The sequence below is a fragment of the Poecilia formosa genome, unplaced genomic scaffold (genome assembly GCF_000485575.1).
Source record: "Poecilia formosa unplaced genomic scaffold, Poecilia_formosa-5.1.2 Scaffold46, whole genome shotgun sequence".
Taxonomy (NCBI): domain Eukaryota; kingdom Metazoa; phylum Chordata; class Actinopteri; order Cyprinodontiformes; family Poeciliidae; genus Poecilia; species Poecilia formosa.
This window is the reverse complement of record NW_006799985.1, coordinates 1,650,000-1,669,761: the sequence shown is the minus strand read 5'-3', so window position 1 is coordinate 1,669,761 and position 19,762 is coordinate 1,650,000. Positions and strand designations below refer to the sequence as shown.

The 19,762-nt window shown below is 39.6% G+C and overlaps 1 protein-coding gene across 8 annotated transcripts in view; it reads left to right on the top strand.

Annotated features, from left to right (window-relative positions):
* The window catches only part of chd9 (chromodomain helicase DNA binding protein 9), an 85,838-nt gene that overhangs the window by 54,262 nt on the left and 11,814 nt on the right, over positions 1–19,762 (top strand). For all 8 annotated transcript variants that reach the window (XM_007552180.2, XM_007552183.2, XM_007552181.2 and 5 more), the window contains 18 exons: positions 49–186; positions 457–578; positions 2,080–2,323; positions 5,057–5,233; positions 5,323–5,466; positions 5,821–6,076; positions 7,604–7,814; positions 8,941–9,136; positions 9,267–9,449; positions 11,278–11,463; positions 11,975–12,085; positions 12,197–12,393; positions 13,087–13,286; positions 13,389–13,548; positions 17,215–17,304; positions 18,453–18,556; positions 18,827–18,944; positions 19,032–19,089. In XM_007552180.2, coding sequence (XP_007552242.1) covers positions 49–186; positions 457–578; positions 2,080–2,323; positions 5,057–5,233; positions 5,323–5,466; positions 5,821–6,076; positions 7,604–7,814; positions 8,941–9,136; positions 9,267–9,449; positions 11,278–11,463; positions 11,975–12,085; positions 12,197–12,393; positions 13,087–13,286; positions 13,389–13,548; positions 17,215–17,304; positions 18,453–18,556; positions 18,827–18,944; positions 19,032–19,089 — 2,895 coding nt within the window. The remainder of the gene's footprint in view (positions 1–48; positions 187–456; positions 579–2,079; positions 2,324–5,056; positions 5,234–5,322; positions 5,467–5,820; positions 6,077–7,603; positions 7,815–8,940; positions 9,137–9,266; positions 9,450–11,277; positions 11,464–11,974; positions 12,086–12,196; positions 12,394–13,086; positions 13,287–13,388; positions 13,549–17,214; positions 17,305–18,452; positions 18,557–18,826; positions 18,945–19,031; positions 19,090–19,762) is intronic.

Sequence of the window (19,762 nt, the reverse complement as noted above, 5' to 3'; positions counted from 1 at the left end):
GCTTTGCTCTAGTCATTTCCAGTGCTCATTGTCCTCTGTCTGCTGCAGGAAGTGGTGTACTACCTGGTGAAGTGGTGTTCTCTGCCTTATGAGGACAGTACATGGGAGCTGAAGGACGACGTTGATCAGAGCAAGATTGAAGAGTTTGAGCGGCTGCAGGCAGTCAAGCCAGACTCGCGCAGAGTGGTACGACGAAGCAATGCTTCCCAGCATCCTGCTGATTTCTTCTCTGACCTGTGTTTAGAAACAGCTGTTCTGATATTATCATGTTTTAAACATGTAAAAAAAAATTTTTTTCTCTTATTCTTCCTGCTTGAAAAAAAAAACCTGACAAAATCCAGAAGATAAACAAGTTTTGAGTGCATTTGAAAATGTTTTATCAGTTTGAAATAGCTTTAGAAAACCCTGTGTTTTGATCCAAAATCTAAATGTAATGTTATCCGTTTTGTCTCTTAGGAACGGCCTCCAGCCAACCTTTGGAAGAAGAGGGAGCAGTCGAGGGAGTACAGGAATGGCAACACACTCAGGGATTACCAGCTGGAGGGGGTCAACTGGCTTCTTTTCAACTGGTACAACAGGTCAGTTTTAATCCGTGTCGACGACCCGGATGTCATCCCCATGGATTCACTTACAAAGTATTTCTTATGTATCTAAAACTAAGGTCTTAACATGTCTGAAATTCATTTAAAAAGGAAGTAAGTTGGGCATAAATACTTTAATCACAGATCTTGACTTTTATTTCAGCATGACTATTAAATCTTGTATATTTTATTTTATTTTTGTTTTCTCACGGGATTTTTCTATCAGGCAAAAGTTTGAGTCGCATGCCGGCATCTTCATTGTCTTCTGTAACTTGAGGTGGTTGAGGCTACCAGCAATTTACTGCTAACATATCCTTGCTAGCTGTTTGGCGTCTATCATGGATGGGGAAGTGTACATTTATTGCCAGCTGTCTGGACGAAGTTTATACTTTCCTGTGGAGATGTAGGACTTAAATCAGGGGTGTCCAAAGTCAGTCCTCGAGGGCCGGCATCCTGCATGTTTTAGTTCTTTCCCTAGTGGTAGTAACAACCTCCTCCCAAGCCAGTGTTCTGCTTAGGCCTTCTAATGAGCCATCATTTGATGCAGGTGTGTAAAACCAGGGAGAGAACTAAAACATGCAGGGTGCCGGCCCTCGACTTTGGGCACCCCTGACTTAAATTAATTCATTTAAAGGTCTTAAATTTGATTTGGTGAAACCTGCAGAAACCCTGATATAGTTAACTATTGCTCTATGACACTACACTCTATACAAGTGTTTAAATAAAATAACATGTCACAGTTCATATGTATTAAAGATGCCTAACTAAATGGATATATTCTGCTTGCGATTGTACTTTTCTAGAAAGATCTGGGTGTTTTGAGATTACAGGTCATGAATAATGAATGAGCTTTCCTGCTTATGCCTCACGGCCCTCATATACAGGATTCCTATTTAGACTGCTTGGGGTCAGGAAGAGAGTCAGATTTGCCTTGGAGGTGCACACAAATGCACAACCGGTTGCTTTTCTTCACCCACGATCACAAAAGCAATGCTATGCATCTGGAGTGAAGTGTCGGCGCTTGCATTAACCCTGGGAATTGGTTTAGTTATGTGTGAGCGTGCAGGAGTTAGCGTATGCCTACGCAGAGAGATTCATCAAAACTCGAGGGCTGCTTAAGAGGCCAGTGGGAATATCTGCACGTTGCAATTAGCATCAAGACATTATACCCCCACCCACTGGACAGCTGAATAAATGGATTGCAGCAGAGATTATGCTGGATTTCGAATGTTTCTTTTTTATTTTTTTTTATACTGTGATTACTGCTGATGATGTTGTTTTCTCCCTCATTGTTTGTAGTTTATTTTTTTTGTGTCTTGGGAATATTTTTTTTTCCCTTTGTACACAGTCTCATGACGAATGCACAACACTTTCTCTGTGATATAGCGATGTGGGAATCTCTCCTGCAGCCCAACCTACGCACATCATTAAAGCAGCCAGCCACATTTGCACGGTTTACCCCACTAACCATTTTTTTTTCCCCCCCAACATCCATCAGGCGCAACTGCATCTTGGCTGACGAGATGGGCCTGGGAAAGACCATCCAGTCAATCACATTCCTGGAAGAGATCCATCGTATCGGCATCAAAGGGCCCTTTCTCATCATCGCCCCCCTCTCTACTATTGCAAACTGGGAGCGAGAGTTTCATACCTGGACTCACCTTAATGTCATCGTTTACCACGGCAGCATGATCAGCAGGCAGATGCTGCAGCAGTATGAGATGTATTTCAGAGATGCACAGGTAAGGGCTGGTCAATATCATGTCTAAAATGTAGATTTTAGTCTAAATTAGTTTGTGCCCCATTCAGTGTATTTTTTGTGTGAAGTCGCAGCTTCCCCCAAAAAACCTCCATGAGAAACACTTAGGAAGACTACAGGACATCCAGCTTATGTCGCTTATCTAACACCAGATATCTTAAAAGATTCAGGAGCCTTTTTCCAAGATTGAGGCACATCTAATCTACCTTTTAAAGACAGATGAACAAAAAGCAGCACTGTTCTGCTGAACTTTAAAGTGGAAAGCAGTGATTCACTTCGATTAAATTAATCAGTGTTCTTTAGAAAACAGCAGCACTGTCAGCAACGCAAAATCCTGTGAGCCATGTAATTATATGAATCAGAATATCAGGTCTGCCTACAACGAGTCACATTGAAAATGCTTGGCAGGACGTGATTACCATATTTAGCACAAAGCTAGAAACACTTCACATTCTCTGTCACTAATGCAAGACCTTGGTTATATCTGTGTCTTTTTTTTATTTAAAAAAAAAACTTGATTTCATACATTAGTGAAACGGTTTTGCAGGGTAAAAAGGCTAGTATTTCTGTGGCTTTACTCTAGTCATTAGTTATATTTTTTGTTGATAAATACATCAAAACAATCTCAAGGATATTTGCTACAGATCTAATAAGATGTCTGTATTCTTCTCAAGCTTAAACATTATTTGACAGCGATCAAATAATTACTCTTCATCTAAAACTTGTGAAAGGCCTATAACACAAGTAACTCCTAACAAAATCAGGTGTTTTATTTGTGATCATTTCTATTTAATTATTAATGAAACAAAGAAATGCAAATTATTATGAATGATAAACAAAGAACAATCATAATCTAGACCCTACTGTTTGGGGGACATTTTGTGACTGGAATTAATATGAAAAATGAATGTGAAAAATGCTGTTGCATAAACTGATTATAATATAAAATGCATCAATATTTTATCAGTATCTCACAAGGGCAAAGAATGAGTTTTATGATCTATTACTTGGTTGCAAGAACTGACTTTCATTTTACTGGGAGGCCGTCAGTCTGTCAAAGATTGCTCTAAAACAAAGATTTTACATGATGCAAACAAATGACAATAAAAAGAAAAAAAAACATAATAAAAGTGATCATTAAAAAGTTACGACTTTTCTGACCTGGTTATACAAATCTTTGTCTTGGATTCCAAAGTTCATTGCTTCTGAGGGAGGAGTCATCATGTGGGACTAATCAACCAATCAGAAGCAGACTTTGTATAACAACATGGCATGCTTTAAAGCCATATTAATTTCAGAATTAGAAAAAAAAATCTAGTTCAGATTTATGAATGACAATCTAGCACTCTCCTGGAGAAAAGAGACTAACGTAGGTCAAAGTTCACGCCCCAGGACGGCGGGTTTATGTGCGCAAACACTGAATTGAAAGCGCTTGAGGCCTCTAAAAATTTGCTTTTTTTTTTTTTACATCATTTTAAACCCAACCTTAGGTGACTTTTTAATTTTAGCTGCTCATTCGTAAACTAAGCAATTTCAATCTTATTGAAATGAACAAAATGGTCAGATTTTTTTTGTAGAAAATTAATGTACAAATCTTTAAAAAGACCCATCATTTTTAAATGTTTTGATTTAAAACATTTAAATCAAATTTACTTTTCCTAAAAGCAAATCAGATTTGCTTTTAGGAAAATGTGGATAAATGTTTGTCGTTCTGCTTTACTCCAAAATTAAGATGAATGCAAAAACCTCGTTAATGGTAATCTATTATTTGTACCTAATATATTTTTAAGAAATGTTATGTAAATGTAAAATATGTGGAAAACATGTCTATCTGCATCAACCACCTATGCTTGGAGTTCAGAATTGCTCTATTTGGACCAGCCATTATCCTTCAGAGGGCTGCAAATGGCCCTCAGGCCACACTTTGGACACCCCTGAATTAAAAGGGTGCTATACTGAGTAGATTTCACTTCAGTCTGTCAAATTGCACAATAGATTTTTTTTTCCATGAAAGCAAACCCTTTCCTCTGTTGGTGGTGAGATCATTTTAATGAGCTTTGCATTAGCAAGATGGCATTTAACAAGAACCAGAGAGGGGTGCTTGTGCTGCAATAAGTAGACTATGAGGTAGTTAGTGAGCCTTGGACGGAGGCTGTCTGTGGTTGACAGGGCATGTGATATTTTGCATCAGGCAGTTAGGAGCTCTTAGTGTTCAGACGAAGCGTAACAGGAATTAAGGTAAGGGAGAGGAGAAGAGAACGGAGCCGCCACCCGGCTGTCTCCAAGGCAGCCTGTGATGTCATAGCACTCTCCAAGGGGAGCTCACTGTCATTGCTGTTCAAGCATATCTGAACGAGTGGCTCCTCCAGTCGTCTGCCGGCTGGCTGGTTGTTGGAAGAGGGGAGGGGAAAGCTAAAGGATAACAGAGGATCTCTGGAGGGCTGTTGTCAAGGCAATGGATACAAATGGAGAGGCGTGGCAATGCAAAGCCTCCCCAGACAGACAACAAATAAACAGCAGTAAGACTCAACATGCAGGTGCCAATGTACTTCTTCTGCTAGAGATGATTTCCTCACAAAAGAAAAGGAGAAAATAAATGGCTTCAGTTCACTTCAGTTTATTTATGTAGTGCCAATTCACAACAAATTAAGAGAAAAATGGCCAGTTCTGATGTCGGTCTGATTGAAGCATCACAAGTTCCATCCATGCGTTTCAGGGTCGCGTGATTCGGGGTGCCTACAAGTTCCAAGCTGTGATCACCACGTTTGAGATGATCCTGGGCGGCTGTCCCGAGCTCAATGCCATCGAGTGGCGCTGCGTGATCATCGACGAGGCCCATCGTCTTAAGAACAAGAACTGCAAGCTGCTTGAGGGCTTCAAACTCATGAACCTGGTGGGGAAATGATTCAAGAATAAAATAGTGCTCTGCAGCTTAAGCTGAACACAGTTTTAATTTGTGGTGTTTCTTTCCTCCTCTTTAAGGAGCACAAGGTCCTACTGACGGGTACGCCTCTGCAAAACACAGTGGAGGAGCTTTTTAGTCTCCTCCACTTCCTGGAGCCGGCACGCTTCCCCTCTGAGAACAACTTCATGCAGGAGTTTGGTGACCTCAAGACAGAGGAGCAGGTGAGCTCACAGATATAGAACAGCATAAATCATATTTTTCTCCGTGTTCCCAAAAATATATCAGTTGTCAGCTTACAGCAGGTAGTTTTTCCTCCCACAGTCTCTCAGCATGGAGTCCCATAGAATTATTTGTAACAGCAAGAACTCAGCATGCGATACTAGATCTAAAAGCCACAGAAAATGTTTACCCTAATACTTAGAAGTGACATAGTTTCACTACATAATCTTTTGTAAAAGATATGAATAAACGTTAAAAAAAAATAAATAAAACGGTGCATATGATGCTGCATTTTTAAACTCGCACCTGTTGGTGCACATGCAGCTGCTTCACTGCGTGACCCATTTGGCCCACAGGTGCAAAAGCTTCAGGGCATCCTGAAGCCCATGATGCTGCGTCGTTTGAAAGAAGACGTGGAGAAGAAGCTGGCTCCCAAAGAGGAAACCATCATTGAGGTGGAGCTCACCAACATCCAGAAAAAATACTATCGCGCCATCCTGGAGAAGAATTTCTCCTTCCTGGCTAAAGGAGCCGGCCAGTCAAATATGCCCAACCTGGTCAACACCATGATGGAATTAAGAAAGTGTTGCAACCACCCCTACCTCATCAAAGGTAAGTTGGGACCGAGTTGCTAAAACTGTCAACATTTCAGGGCATCTAATATCTACAGTTTGTTTCAAAAGTGTTAAAATGCCCAGAACTTTTCAACATTTTCTCACATTATGGTAACAAATATTAATATATTTCATTGAAGACCGACAAAGTATGACTGAACTGTGAAGTTGGATGAAAACGATGCATAGATTTTCTTTCATAAAAACATTCATGCATTTATAAGTCAACACATTGTAGAATTACTGAACCTTTGAATGTCTGACTACTACATTTTGTCCCCATTGTTTTCAAAATTACCCAAACTTAATCAGTTTAGCTGGAGAGTGTCTGAATCTTTTTCATGTTTTTTTGCCTACAAGAGTTAGTAGGATTAAGGCTGGACTTTGACTGGGCCATTCTAGCACATCAATATGCCTTGATCTACACTTTTCCTTCATAGCTCTGGCTTCTCAGTCTCAAGTCTTTTTCCAGCCTTTGTCTAGTTTTCTTCCAGGATTATTTTCCTGGAATTTATTGTTACTAAAGAACAGCCTCCCATTCCAGCCCAAAAAGTTCAGTTTTTTCGTCTCATTTAACCAGAGTATCTTCTTATACATTTTTACTGTTTTTACACATGGCTTGTGGTTGATTGCATGTGACTTTCTATTAACAATAGGTAACTCCTTTCCACTCTTCTGACAGATTCTCCATCCTGAGCTGTAGATCTCTGCAGAGTCACAATTAGCCTCATTGCTGCTTCTCAGATTAATTCTCTCCTTTTACAACTGGCTAGTTTACACAGATAATCATGCCTTGCTCTGCCATGGGTCACACTCTTTCCATTTTTGGGTGATAAATTAAACAACGCTCTATAAGATGTTTAAAGCTTTGGTTATGGTTTTATAGTCTAACTCTGCTTTGAACTTCTCCATGTTTGCTCTGACCTATATGCTGTGTTTTTGCTCATCATGCTGTTTGTTCACTAATGTTCTCTAACAAACCTCTGAGGCCTTCACAGAGCAGCTGTATGTATACTGAGATCAAATTGCAAACAGATGGACTCAGTTTACTAATTAGGTGGCTTCTGAAGGCAGTTGCTGACACTGAGTTGGATCCAGTCAAGGGGACTCAATACTGAACTTTTCTCAGTACTGCTTAACTTTTCTCAGTTTTATTTGTAAAAATAATAACTGTTTGAATGTGTTTTTATTCAATTCAGGCTATTTGTGTAGTGCTAATTCACAACAAACCTTGTTTTGAAGCCCTTAACAATTATATTTTTTCCACTTTACAATTATATACCACTTTGTGTTGGTCTATTTCATGAAATCCCAAGTGACAAAATATGCCAAGGTTCAAGAATGTCTTGTGTTTTTGTTCAAGCCCACACATTTTTTTTTTTTTTTGCCCCCAAAAAATGTGCCAGGTAAGGCACATCCTGTGTCTTACCTGGATTTCAGGGATAAACTGAGTTGAATCATTAGAAGAAATGAAACTTTTGTTAAATACAGCATTGCTGACAGATTTGTGTCTTTGCCACTTTAGGGGCGGAAGAGAAGATCCTGGAGGATTTCAGGGAAGTACACAATCCCACTGCCGCTGACTTTCACCTGCAGGCGATGGTGCAGTCTGCTGGAAAGTTGGTCCTCATTGACAAACTGCTGCCCAAGATGAAAGCAGGAGGCCATAAGGTGCTCATCTTCTCCCAAATGGTGCGCTGTCTGGATATCTTGGAAGACTACCTCATTCAGAAAAGGTAACGTCTGTTGAATGTAACAGGGCTGCTCTTCACACTGTTCGCTACATTCTTATTAGGAGGAAAAATATGTTAAATTTATGGAGCAACTTAAATGGCTGCTTGTAGAGAAGAAGAGATGGCGTTAGGGTTGGATTGTTGTCTACGAGTCACAAGAGGCAAGAATATAAATACAGAGGGCTGGATAAACACTGAACACCTGAACTAGAATTAGAGTACAAACATTTTACAATTAATTATTCTCGCTTTCATGAAAAGATTTCCAATACTAATTTGTATAAAATCACCCTTTTTTAAAAAATTGTTTACATTCTGAAAATAGGCCTCAGTATTAGAAGTGTTTTTCTCCATAATGCATCAACAGGAGTTGTTCATAATGACTGACAATTATCTGAAAGCTGATTTGTAGAGTTTCAGTATAAGCTTTTAAATCAAAGCATCATAAGCTCTCATCTTGTTTGCCTTAAACTGTGTGGGTGGGTGATGTTTCTGTTATGTGATGTCTTTGGTATAGCTCTGAAGTCTCCTTAAAACCTGAAATGGGTTGATGGCTGTAAAATATAAAACCGTTTAAGAATTTACCATTTATAGCCGAGAGTCTGGGTGTATGCCTCTTCTCTTCTGGTTTTCCACTTTCTTGCTTACATATTTTTAAAATATGTTTTTTCCTCAGCATCTTCTGATTGCTTTTATGTCTCCTCGCCTTCCTTTCTCTCTCTCTTTGCTCTGGCTTTACGCCAGAATGTGGAGCAAACCTGAAACGGTTGTAAGCATGTGAGGAGCCGAGCAGCTCCGACCTCGGACAGGGTTCATTAGCAGGTTACAGATGCCCTCGGGGTTCCACCACATCAGACAAGCTGGAGAGTCTGTGAGGTTTCACCAGAGTGGAAGTGGATTTCTCCAGGGAGGGCAGAGGGTTCGGATGTGGGAGGGGGTGAGGATGGCCACGCTGTGAAAGAGCGCAACCGGTCTTTGAAGAAGCACTGTTTGAGATTGTTTCTCCAGTTAAAACCGGTTTAAAATAAAACCAGAGTTTTGGGTACATTCAAAGTCTGTTGACGAAGGTCGTAGGGAAAGCATTAATAAAGTTCATATCACAGTTTAATTGTGTTTGCCTTGGCTGTAGGTACTTGTATGAGCGCATCGATGGACGCGTTCGTGGGAACCTGCGACAGGCTGCCATAGACCGCTTCAGTAAGCCCGACTCGGACCGCTTTGTTTTCCTTCTGTGTACGAGAGCTGGCGGCCTGGGCATCAACCTCACCGCAGCAGACACCTGCATCATCTTTGACTCTGACTGGAACCCTCAAAACGACCTGCAGGTAAAAAAAAAAAATCACGTAATCTACCTATGAATATTACACTAAGAACAGATGCCAAACAAGTTAAAAGTACAGTTTTAGCTTTTTTTTTGCATTGAGTACATGTTTACCCGTTTGTTTTGCCCTCTAGGCTCAGGCTCGCTGTCATCGAATCGGTCAGAACAAGGCGGTGAAGGTGTACCGTCTTATCACCAGGAACTCGTACGAGCGAGAAATGTTCGACCGCGCAAGCTTGAAGCTGGGACTGGACAAAGCAGTGCTGCAGAGCATGAGTGGCCGTGACAACAGTCTTGGAGGAGGCACGGGAGGAGGGGTGAGACGATGAGTTATCTCGATTATAAAACGCTTAAACCATGCAGCTGCTTACTATACAGTGACTTGCAAAGGCTTTCATGACCTTTTACTGTTATAAAAAGCAACTTTGTGAAGTTGTGAAGGAGAATTATTTTTCAATTTTCAGTTCTTGCCACAGATTGCAACTGGAATAGGAGCTTTACTTTGGCTGGGCCATTTTGCCACATGGATATGCGTTTATTTAAACAGTTCTACTGAAGTTCAAGGTGTATGTTTATGGTTATTGTCCTGCTGGAAGGTGAACCTTTACCCAAGTCTTAATTTTTTGGCTACCTCTAACAATGTTTGTGTATTTAGCTCCACACTGACCAACACTGGCTCTGGTGAAAGAAAAGTATTCGCACCGTATTGTTTCACTTTTAAGGTGGTGTGTTCTGGGTGATGTGTAGTGTTAGTTTTCCTTCTCCACATGTGATTTTACATGTAGGCCAAGTTAGAATTTTGTCCTCATCTGAATAAATCACCTGTTCCAGTTGTTTGCCACGTCTCCTACCTGAATGTGACAATCTTTCAAGCAAACTCCACCAGGCTTTCTGCCAACAGGGGGTTCTCTTCAAGGAACTCTTTCATAAAGGCCACATTTGTTGAATCCATGATTACTAGTTGTCCTGTCAACAGATTTTCCCACTTGAGCTGTGGATCCCTGCTGTGTCTCCACGGTTACCACAGACCTCTTGGCTGCCGCTCTGATTCATGCCATCAATGTCATTTTAGTTGCAATGTTTTGGTAGGTTTGCAGATGTGCCATTCTCAGTCTATTTCTGGAGAATGGATTGAACAGAACTTTGTGAGATGTCCAAGGTTTGGGATACTGTTTTATAACTTCTACCTACTTAAAACTGCAGGTTACTTGTGAAGTCAATATATTTCACTGGAATTTATTTTGGGGCATCGAAGTAAAGTGGACAAATACCTTTGCACACAACACTTTTCTGATTTTTTTATTTTATTTGTAAAATATGTAAAAACCTTCTACAACTTTCCTCCCACTTCACAATTATGTGCTTCTGTGGTGTTGTACCACTTACAATCCTTTTAAAATACATTGAGGTTTGTGGTTGTAACATAACAAAATGTGAAAAAAACTTAAGTCTCACTTACTTCTTCAAAAAACTTACCAAAAAATATATATTTACTTATGGAAATATTAGTTACATTGGGCGTATCGTTATTCTACTTGGCTCAGATCTGATTATCACACAAGGAAAGAAAAGTTTTTGCCAAAAAAAAAAAATCAGCTGTCCTATTGTCGTTTTCTGCAGATAATTAAAGTGAACTAGGTTAAATAATTCATAAATAAATAAATGTTCAATGTTTTAAAATAAAAATAAATGTAAATGTAATTTTTCTTAATACTTAAATAGACCAGAAAATATGGAAAACTGTTAATATGTCAAGTTAGTTAAAAAAAAGTAAAGCATGAGGGTCACTGCTGAAATTTTCTCACTGTGTAACTGATCCTATTAGTTTAATCTGTTTAAGAGGGAGTGTGTCAGCAGTGTGTGTAGAGTGTAGGTGGATGTTGAGCTGCAGTTTGAGTCCCTTTGAGAATTAAATGAACTATATGGAGGTTGAGTTGTTTTCCTACATCTGGTCGGCTCAGCATATTTGCATACCAAACAGCAGCTGGGGTTACATCAGGGGCTGCAGATTTCTAAACAATCCAACATGTGTGCACTTGGATGTGTGTTTTGATTCTCTTGGTGACACTTGGTTTCAGTGCCTTGTTGTAAATAATAAAATGCATTTGTGAATTTATTTACAATAACTGAGCATTCTTTCTTTAGGCTGCACAGCAGCAGTTGTCCAAGAAAGAGATTGAGGATCTGTTGCGACGTGGCGCCTATGGAGCCATCATGGATGAGGAAGACGAAGGGGCCAAATTCTGTGAGGAGGACATTGACCAGATCCTCCAGCGTAGGACGAAGACCATCACAATTGAGTCTGAGGGACGAGGATCCACCTTTGCCAAGGTAAACAATACTAGGTAGAAAAATGTTTCAGCACAAATAATAAATATATATCACCTTCAGAGATTCGCCGATCAGACTTTTACTGGCCTGTACCATTTTTTATGTCATTTAAGACTGATTCCACATTTGACCAATACTGACTTTTTGTTGTTTTTTTATTCTAAGAATTTAAGCATAAGACAAAAAATGTGATGCAAGTTCTATGATAGAGGGAGTAATTTGCAATCCAACAGAAAGTTGAGAAATTACAAAACCATTTATGCAAAAAAGTGAATCAAAGTTAATTCTGTAAAGACCAAAGATGGTATTTGTGGTTAGTCGTAATGCATTTAGTAAATCTGAAGATATCACATTTTTCTGTTGACCTGCCTATCACTGATAAATTGACTGATTGACTGGTGCACTTCTAGTCATACTCACTCCCAATTCTTGTATAATTTGCCAGATTTTCATCTTGAATCAGCAATAAATCTGAAAAGTATGTTCAAATTAACTTTGCTTGTGCCTTCAGGCCAGTTTTGTAGCATCTGGAAACCGCACAGACATCTCTCTGGATGACCCTAATTTCTGGGACAAGTGGGCCAAGAAAGCTGACATTGATATGGATATGGTCAATGGCAGAGTAAGTACTGCACTACAGTGCAGATTTAATAAAGATGAGCCTTTACTTGGACAGTGTTGAGTAAACCTAGAAGGTGGATTTCCTGAGAACTTGTCGTCCTCTCCACCACAGAACAGCTTAGTGATCGACACTCCTCGTGTAAGAAAGCAGACGAGACCTTTCAGTGCCACCAAAGACGAGTTGGCAGAGCTGTCAGAGGGTGAAAGTGACAGCGATGAGACCAAGCCCAAGCTCAGAAGAAACGATCGCCTCAACAGTTACGGCCGCACGGAGTGCTTCAGAGTGGAGAAGAATTTGCTTGTATATGGGTGAGTTCAACACAAGGGTTTGATTAGATTCTTTGATATTCACTGGCATTTCTGTTGATCTGATGCCTACAAAAACACGGTGAGCTAATGTCTTTGGCCAGGAGATAACATGACTCCCAAAACCATTTGAACTTTCACACTGGATATTAAGAACCTTTCTCATTCTCTCTCTAAACTCTGGAAACTTGATTTCTAAATAAAATAAAAGAGTTTTTCACCTGAAAATAAGTGAGATGACAAAGATGTTTGGCGGCTCTACTCCAGGTTTTCACCTGAATCAAACTTTATCAAACTCTTGAATGGACTTTGTTACAGAATATCCTCAAAGCTGAGGTTACCCTTTTGAGTGTACCCTCTTTTCTACCACAGTTTTACCTTTCACTTAATTTTCCATTAAAATGCTCAGATTAATCACTCTGTAAATGGAATGTAGTATTTTTTTTATTTTAAGTCAGCAGTTCTAACAGGTTTTCTTTGGCTGTAGGCCACATTCAGCAAAATTAAGAGAAATAAACACTCAACCTGTATTACTCGATCTGCAGCAAATATAAGTTACACTTCTATTATTCAGTTATTGCAATACATGATATTTTCTATTACATATTTTACATAAATTGAATTTCCCACCAGAACAGTTTGACTTAAGAAACATTTTCATTTTCAAAATGTTTTTCTGGCTTTTTATTTTTCCAGATGGGGTCGATGGAAAGACATCCTCAACCACGGTCGCTTTAAGAAGCAGCTGACTGAGTGGGATGTGGAGTCCATCTGCAGAGCCCTTCTAGCTTACTGCCTGGTCCATTATCGGGGCGATGACAAAATAAAGAGCTTCATGTGGGACCTCATAGCGCCGACTGAAGACGGGCGCACCAAGGAGCTGCAGAATCACCTCGGTGAGTGTTTTCCGTTTAATTTTATTAACTGATCTTAGCCTAAAACTAAACCTTTTACCCCTCATTGGAGCACAAAATGATTTCTCCTTTTTCTCCCTCTAGGCCTGTCTGCCCCAGTACCTAGGGGCAGAAAAGGCAAAAAGATGAAGACCCAAACTAGTTCTTTTGACATCCACAAAGCTGAGTGGCTCCGGAAACACAACCCTGAGCACATGCTGCAGGACGACGGCTACAAGAAGCATCTGAAACATCATTGCAACAAGTAGGTGTTACGTTGCGCTGCAAGCTTTTATAAATATTTTACACACAACTTTGTAGAAATTTTAATATTTTATCCAACTAAGTGTACTCTGACACATTTGATTCTTTGTAATAGTCGTAGAGTGGCTAAGCCTTTATCTTCATCGATGAAAGAGTTTTGATGTTTTGTAGCAGACAACTAACTCATTTTGTCTCATTCTCCCTTCTGGGTGAGAAAGTGTTTATTCTTCATGTTTAAGCCTTTAAGTCATTATAGTAACTAGCAGGTGGTGATTATTCTCTCCTAACTGCGATTGTCTCCATTTATTTCTAATAGAATGGAGGCTAAGTGAATAAAAATACAATTTGCATGTGGCTCAGATTTTAACGGGGGCACTGCCAAGCCACAGTAATTAGGAAGCACTCCAACTTCTGTTGGAGCTGACAGCTTACTGATTGATTAACAAACGTGGATAGCATCAAAAATAGCGGCCCTGTTAGAATCTTATTAAACTCCAGACCAGCTAATGGCCATCATAGATCTTTCTTATTTTAAGCAAGAGGTGAGAAGTTGGCTATTATTGAAACGTTTGTTTGACGTATAAAAGCTAAATAAAGTGTCGCTTCTCTTCGGGATGGATTCATTCGCCCAGTGAGCTTTGGGTGCAGAGCTCTGCAGCTTCCATAGAAAGTTCTCCATTGTGTCTTTGTCCAGTAGTGCTGAATCTCGTGATTGTGTGATGTGTGACATGCCGGGCAGGCAGTTGGGGACACACGCTCTGCAGAGTTTGCTGACTTGTGCATTCTCAGTCGGAGGACCTGCAATGTGACTGGTGGTCTGGGGGTGAAGGGTTCGCTGGTGTCCTCAGCAGGGGCGCCAGGTTTACAAAAGCACATGACTCCTGTGTGGCAAAAAACTATATATAATGTATTTCTTTCTGATAATTTAAAATAAATGAACATCAAGATCATACCTGGAATCACAAAGCAGATCTTTTACAGCACTTTAAAAAAAATCTGATTCCTAAATTTACCAAAAAAGACAGAAAACTTGTTCAATTTTCTTTTATGTTGGACGCTAAAACGACATCTGAACATGAAGGATTTCATACATGCCTCTTTTGTCAGACGTGCTTGTCTTATTTGTTTTGGAAAGGCTGCTTACAGCTGTGTAGAGTTCTTCTGCAGCCTCTCAGGATGAACTGTGTCTCCCAGACGCCACCCACTAACAAAGGCTTGAGAGAGACTTGATGAAGGGCTACACTGACAGGCAGAGGAAGAGGCAGCTGGTCCTGGGCGGCTCCAGTCAACACCGAAAGGGGGAGGGAGCCATTCAGTTCAGCTCTGAACTAACAGAGATAGCTCTCCATAGTGGATGCCACTAACGTTTGCCGAGAAACACTGTTGGACCTTGGACATTGGCAAACTTGAGTGTATTTTATTGGGATTTTATGTGACAGACAAGCACTTGATTGAAGTAGAAAGGATATTATTTATGGGAATGATTTTTTATATTTTTTTTTTACAAATAAAAGCCTTAAAAAGTTGTACTTATCCTTCTTTACAGTGATACCCCATTATAAATTATTACACATTCAATTGCTGTTAGAAGTCACCTAGGAAGGAAAAGGAGTAATTTTATTTCAGTATAAATGCAGCTGCTCTATGAAGGACTCAGAAGTTTGTAATGAATAGTTTCCACTAAGTGATACAGAATGTTTTGGCGAGGTTCGCTGTGCTGTCTCATGTTTTCCATCACCAGAGGGACTTTACCTGGGTAGGCGGTAAAGTCCAAAACGCCTAACAAAACGTGAAAAAAAAAGTTTAAGACCGTCAAAAGCAGACTTGGGTTATAAAACGGTATCCACATTCTGTACATTTCATAGTCACGGTGTTGACTCCGTCACCTGAAAATGAGTCAGTGGGTAATCGAAGTCTAAATGAGAAAATCAGCCAAGAGGCCCATAGTTACTCTTGTGGAGCTGCAGATATCCACAGCTTATATGGGAGAATCAGTCAACAGGAAAACTGTTTGTTGTGCCCGTCTACAAACATGGCTTTTATGGATATGGCTATTGTTAATAAAAACAGTTTAAAGATCATCACTCCCATGTCCCATTCTTGCACATAGTAAAATGTGCAAGAATGGGCTCTTGTCCAATAACACCAAAATAAAAAGATTTTCTGAGCTACATGTAAATGCTGCGTGTGAAGGCGAATTAACACTTCACTTAACCCTGTACACACCATTCCCATGGTGAAGCATGGTGGTGGCATCATCATGCTGTGGGGATTCTTTTCTAGATCATGGACAGGGAAGCTGGTCTGAGTTGATGGTAGGGTGGATGGAGCTGAATACTGGGACAAAACCTGAGAAGCAAGTCCAATTAAGAAATGTGACAAGATTTGAAAAACGTTTCAGCTTGAGCTGTTTTTATTTTAATCTGACTGAGATAGTTTGCTAAATTTTAGTCTTGAATTTCTACAGATGTTTGCACTGTATGTGAAGTCGGCATTGCAGAAATAACTAGTGGGAGGAATACTCTTCTCTAAAGCAGACCACTGCCTACGCCTTCCCTCTCTTCACTTGTTCTCACTAACTCAGCTCTGTGATTACCTCTCTTAGAGGTTTACCAGAGGGTTCACTTCATCCCTGCCATGCCACTTCGACCTAACAAGGAGGAGTCTAGTTTTTCTTCATGGCTTTACTGTGCAAAACGAAGTTTACAGTGTTTTTGAAAGAAGTCTGGGTAGAGCCTTAATATTTACCCTAATAAATGCAACAGGATCATAAATAAAAGTTTAAAAGGTTCTTTTGAATACTGATTTGTATTTCTGCTTTCTGTTGTCCAGAAAATATTTAAAATGTTCCTTTACATACAAGTTGTCACTGATTTTCTTAAAAATGTTCTTTACACATATACGCTCCAACAAAATTTAAATGCTTGCACATAGGAAGGATTAAAACTTCATTGGCATTCTAAAAAAAAATAGTTTTTACAATTTATGAAATCTCAACATCACATTTTCCCAAAAGACATCAAGATGGACTTTAAAATCATCTTTAAGTGGTCATTTTTTTTTTATTTTATTTTTTTTTGCATCTGGAAAAAACCCTCTCATATCATACCAGCTTTATAATGTAGATTGGCACTCCACAGTTCCCACCACTTCAGCGCGTCTCCACTCCAAGCTGACGTCTGTGATGTGCGATCATGCATTATAGAGCTAATGTCTCCCCTGTGAGTCACGCTGTCTCTGGCTTGTCAGCCTTAACTTCCCAGCCTTCCTCTCCACAAGACAGCTGCAGAGAGATGCTGCTGTTTTACGATGTTGTCTCAACTGTTTCACCACGTCAATTGATCACACTGTTTTCTTATTCAGTGTTGCTTAGACGCTTAAATTTTACCTGATCAGATAGGGGAGTAATGTATGGCAGCTTCATAAAAAAATCAGGGAGAAATTCAGATGCATTTTTGATTTGAATGTGGGAGTACAGCAGTAAAATTGCTGGACTGTGACTGTACAGTACAAGCTTTGGATTACAGCTCGATTGTCACACATTTCCCTCATTTGCATTGTATTTAGCAGGTGTCTGTGTGTGCGAGTGGGTGTGCTGGACCTGCTTTCTCAGCGTTTTGTGGATGGACGGGGCTTTGTTGTGACCAGCCGGGTTTTCTCTCCGCAGAGTGCTGCTCCGGGTCAGAATGCTCTACTACCTGAAACAAGAGGTGATAGGAAGTCAGGCCCAGACGGTGCTAGACGGCGGGGACTCCAGGTGAGCTCATCTTCAGCATATTCAGATGTCCAGCTCAGATGCCTCCTCTCAAATAAATTATCTCTCACTGAACTTTGTGTGGGACTTTTAAAAACAAATTTATATACAAAAGAAGCAGAAACTGTCCTAAATCACAGCACTGCTAGTTAACTTTACACACAAAGCTGAAGTTTAAGAGGTCAGATGGACTGTTTAGATTTCATATATTTACAAAGATGACAGTAAAGTTGATTAAAGCCAACAGTTTTAGTTTGAAGAAGCCTTAATGTTGAAATAGTTTTTTCTCTCTGGGTTGGACATGTGTGCATTTGCATCTGATATCAACTGGTTGAAGGTAGAAACACATTCATAATATTCTTAGTAGTGGATGCACAGCACCCCCTGCTGGTGAAATTAGTTTGGATGTGTTCAACATTGAAGTGGGCTTTTTGAAACCACAGTTGACTGTAAAAAAGTAGGAATTGAGGCTTATTTTGTGTTGTGGGATTAATAATAAATCTCTGCAATGGGTTAGTCGTTTTATCAGCAGCAAATTGAGGCAACATCATAAAAACGACTTAAGTTCTGAACAACTTAACAAAAAATCTGCACTTAAGTAAAAATCAGCATTTCAACAAAATTGCATAGAAAAAGTTAAACCACCACAGATTCATTACATAAAAATTTTAACCGATTGTTTTTGTTAATTCCAATTCATGTCAGAAAATTAGACAATTAAATATGACTTGACAGTTGTTCTCAGACAAAAAGGGACAATTTCCATATAAAGGATGACAGCTGACTGTTCAGAGAATATTGTGTTCAAGTATATTACTGGAAAATTGCTTGGGAGATAAAAGTGGAGTTGAAAAACTTGCATAAGCAATGATTTCTGTAGGAAAGATTTTCTTTAGGTGAATGTAAATTTTGCATTTTGTTTGGTAATCAAAGTAGCAGCGTCTGGAGGAAGAGAGACACAGAATCCAGTCTGCTTAAGGTCCAGTGTGAGGTTTTATAGTCGCTGCTAGTGTCGGTCTATAGGTTTCCCCCACTTATTACTCTGTGTGTAATAGTTTAAAAGATATTAAAATGTATTAAAATGCACTAGTTTGTGTTTGTTTCTCTATGTGGATAGTTTTCCAACATCTTCCTCTCCTTATATCACACAGTGAGGTAAAGATCTGGGTGCCGGATCCGGACCACTCAGAGTTGCCAGCCCTTTGGTGGGATGCAGTCGCAGATAAATGTCTGCTGCTTGGTGTCTTTAAGCACGGTGAGAAACTGAATAGAACTCAACAGGGAATACTATTTATGAAAATGAAAATCCTCTAACTTATTTACCAAAATTTTGCAAGAATTAGAGTTGTAGGACACTAACTCATCTACATAAGTCAGATAAATTTGCTTTATATCCAAAACTGGATTTCTTTAATACCAGTGGGAAATTAGACAGCTTGTGTGTATTTCCTGATCGCTTATCCACATGTTTCCATGCATTATCTTTTGCTAAATTTGGTGTGTTTGTCTTTCTGCACGCTTCCAGGGTATGAGAAGTACAACACTATTCGTGCAGACCCAACTCTGTGCTTCTTAGACCGCGTCGGGCGACCGGATGAGAAGGCCATCGCTGCAGAGCAGAGAGGCAATGACTTCATGGATGGGTGAGCAGACACACCGCACCAACATGTGCTCTGCTTGTACCCTGTTTATTAAAACCTCCATAATCTGCAACAATAATCTGAATGCAGGGATGTGGATGATCCAGAGTACAAGCCTGCTCCAGCTCTTCTGAAAGACGACATGGAGGTAAGTCTACAAAATGTACGAATTAAAAGGTCATGTCAACTTTGTAACATTTCTACTAATTAGAAAGATTAAAAAAACTTTATATCCTACTTTTTGACAATTTTATGATTATTTGTCATCCCTTCATTCTCGGTAAAATGTGAGCTTTTAGCTTTTTATTTAAGCTGTGGTATCAGAACATGGTATGTTTGACTTGAAAGTAATAGTTGTTATTATTACTACAGCTATTCAGGCTGTGGTGTGTAGTTTCTAATTAGAAAGTGGGAATTGTGTCAAGAAACTTCCATAAAGATTTAACAATTAGCTTTTGCTGTATTTCTAAGAGGCACACCGAATATTTTTGATGAAAGGGTCGTGTATCTCATGACAAGGCCATGAGGATTTAAGAAGAGGTTGAGATTAGATTCTGTTTAGAAATGACCACCACTTCTAAGATTAAACCCCCAAACAAGTGTGTCCTGCACCGCCACCTTCTGGCTTCACTGCACAGTCTGGTTTATTCAGTCTTAGCAGCTAATATCTTTAATCTTTTCAAATATTGTCATATCCTCCTGACTACCAGGAAAAATAATATTGTCCAATCACCATTTTTTTTAATCCCACAGTCTTTGTAAGGTAATTAGAATATTTATGCACTTACTTTCTCTTCCCATAAAATGGGTTATTACTGTTG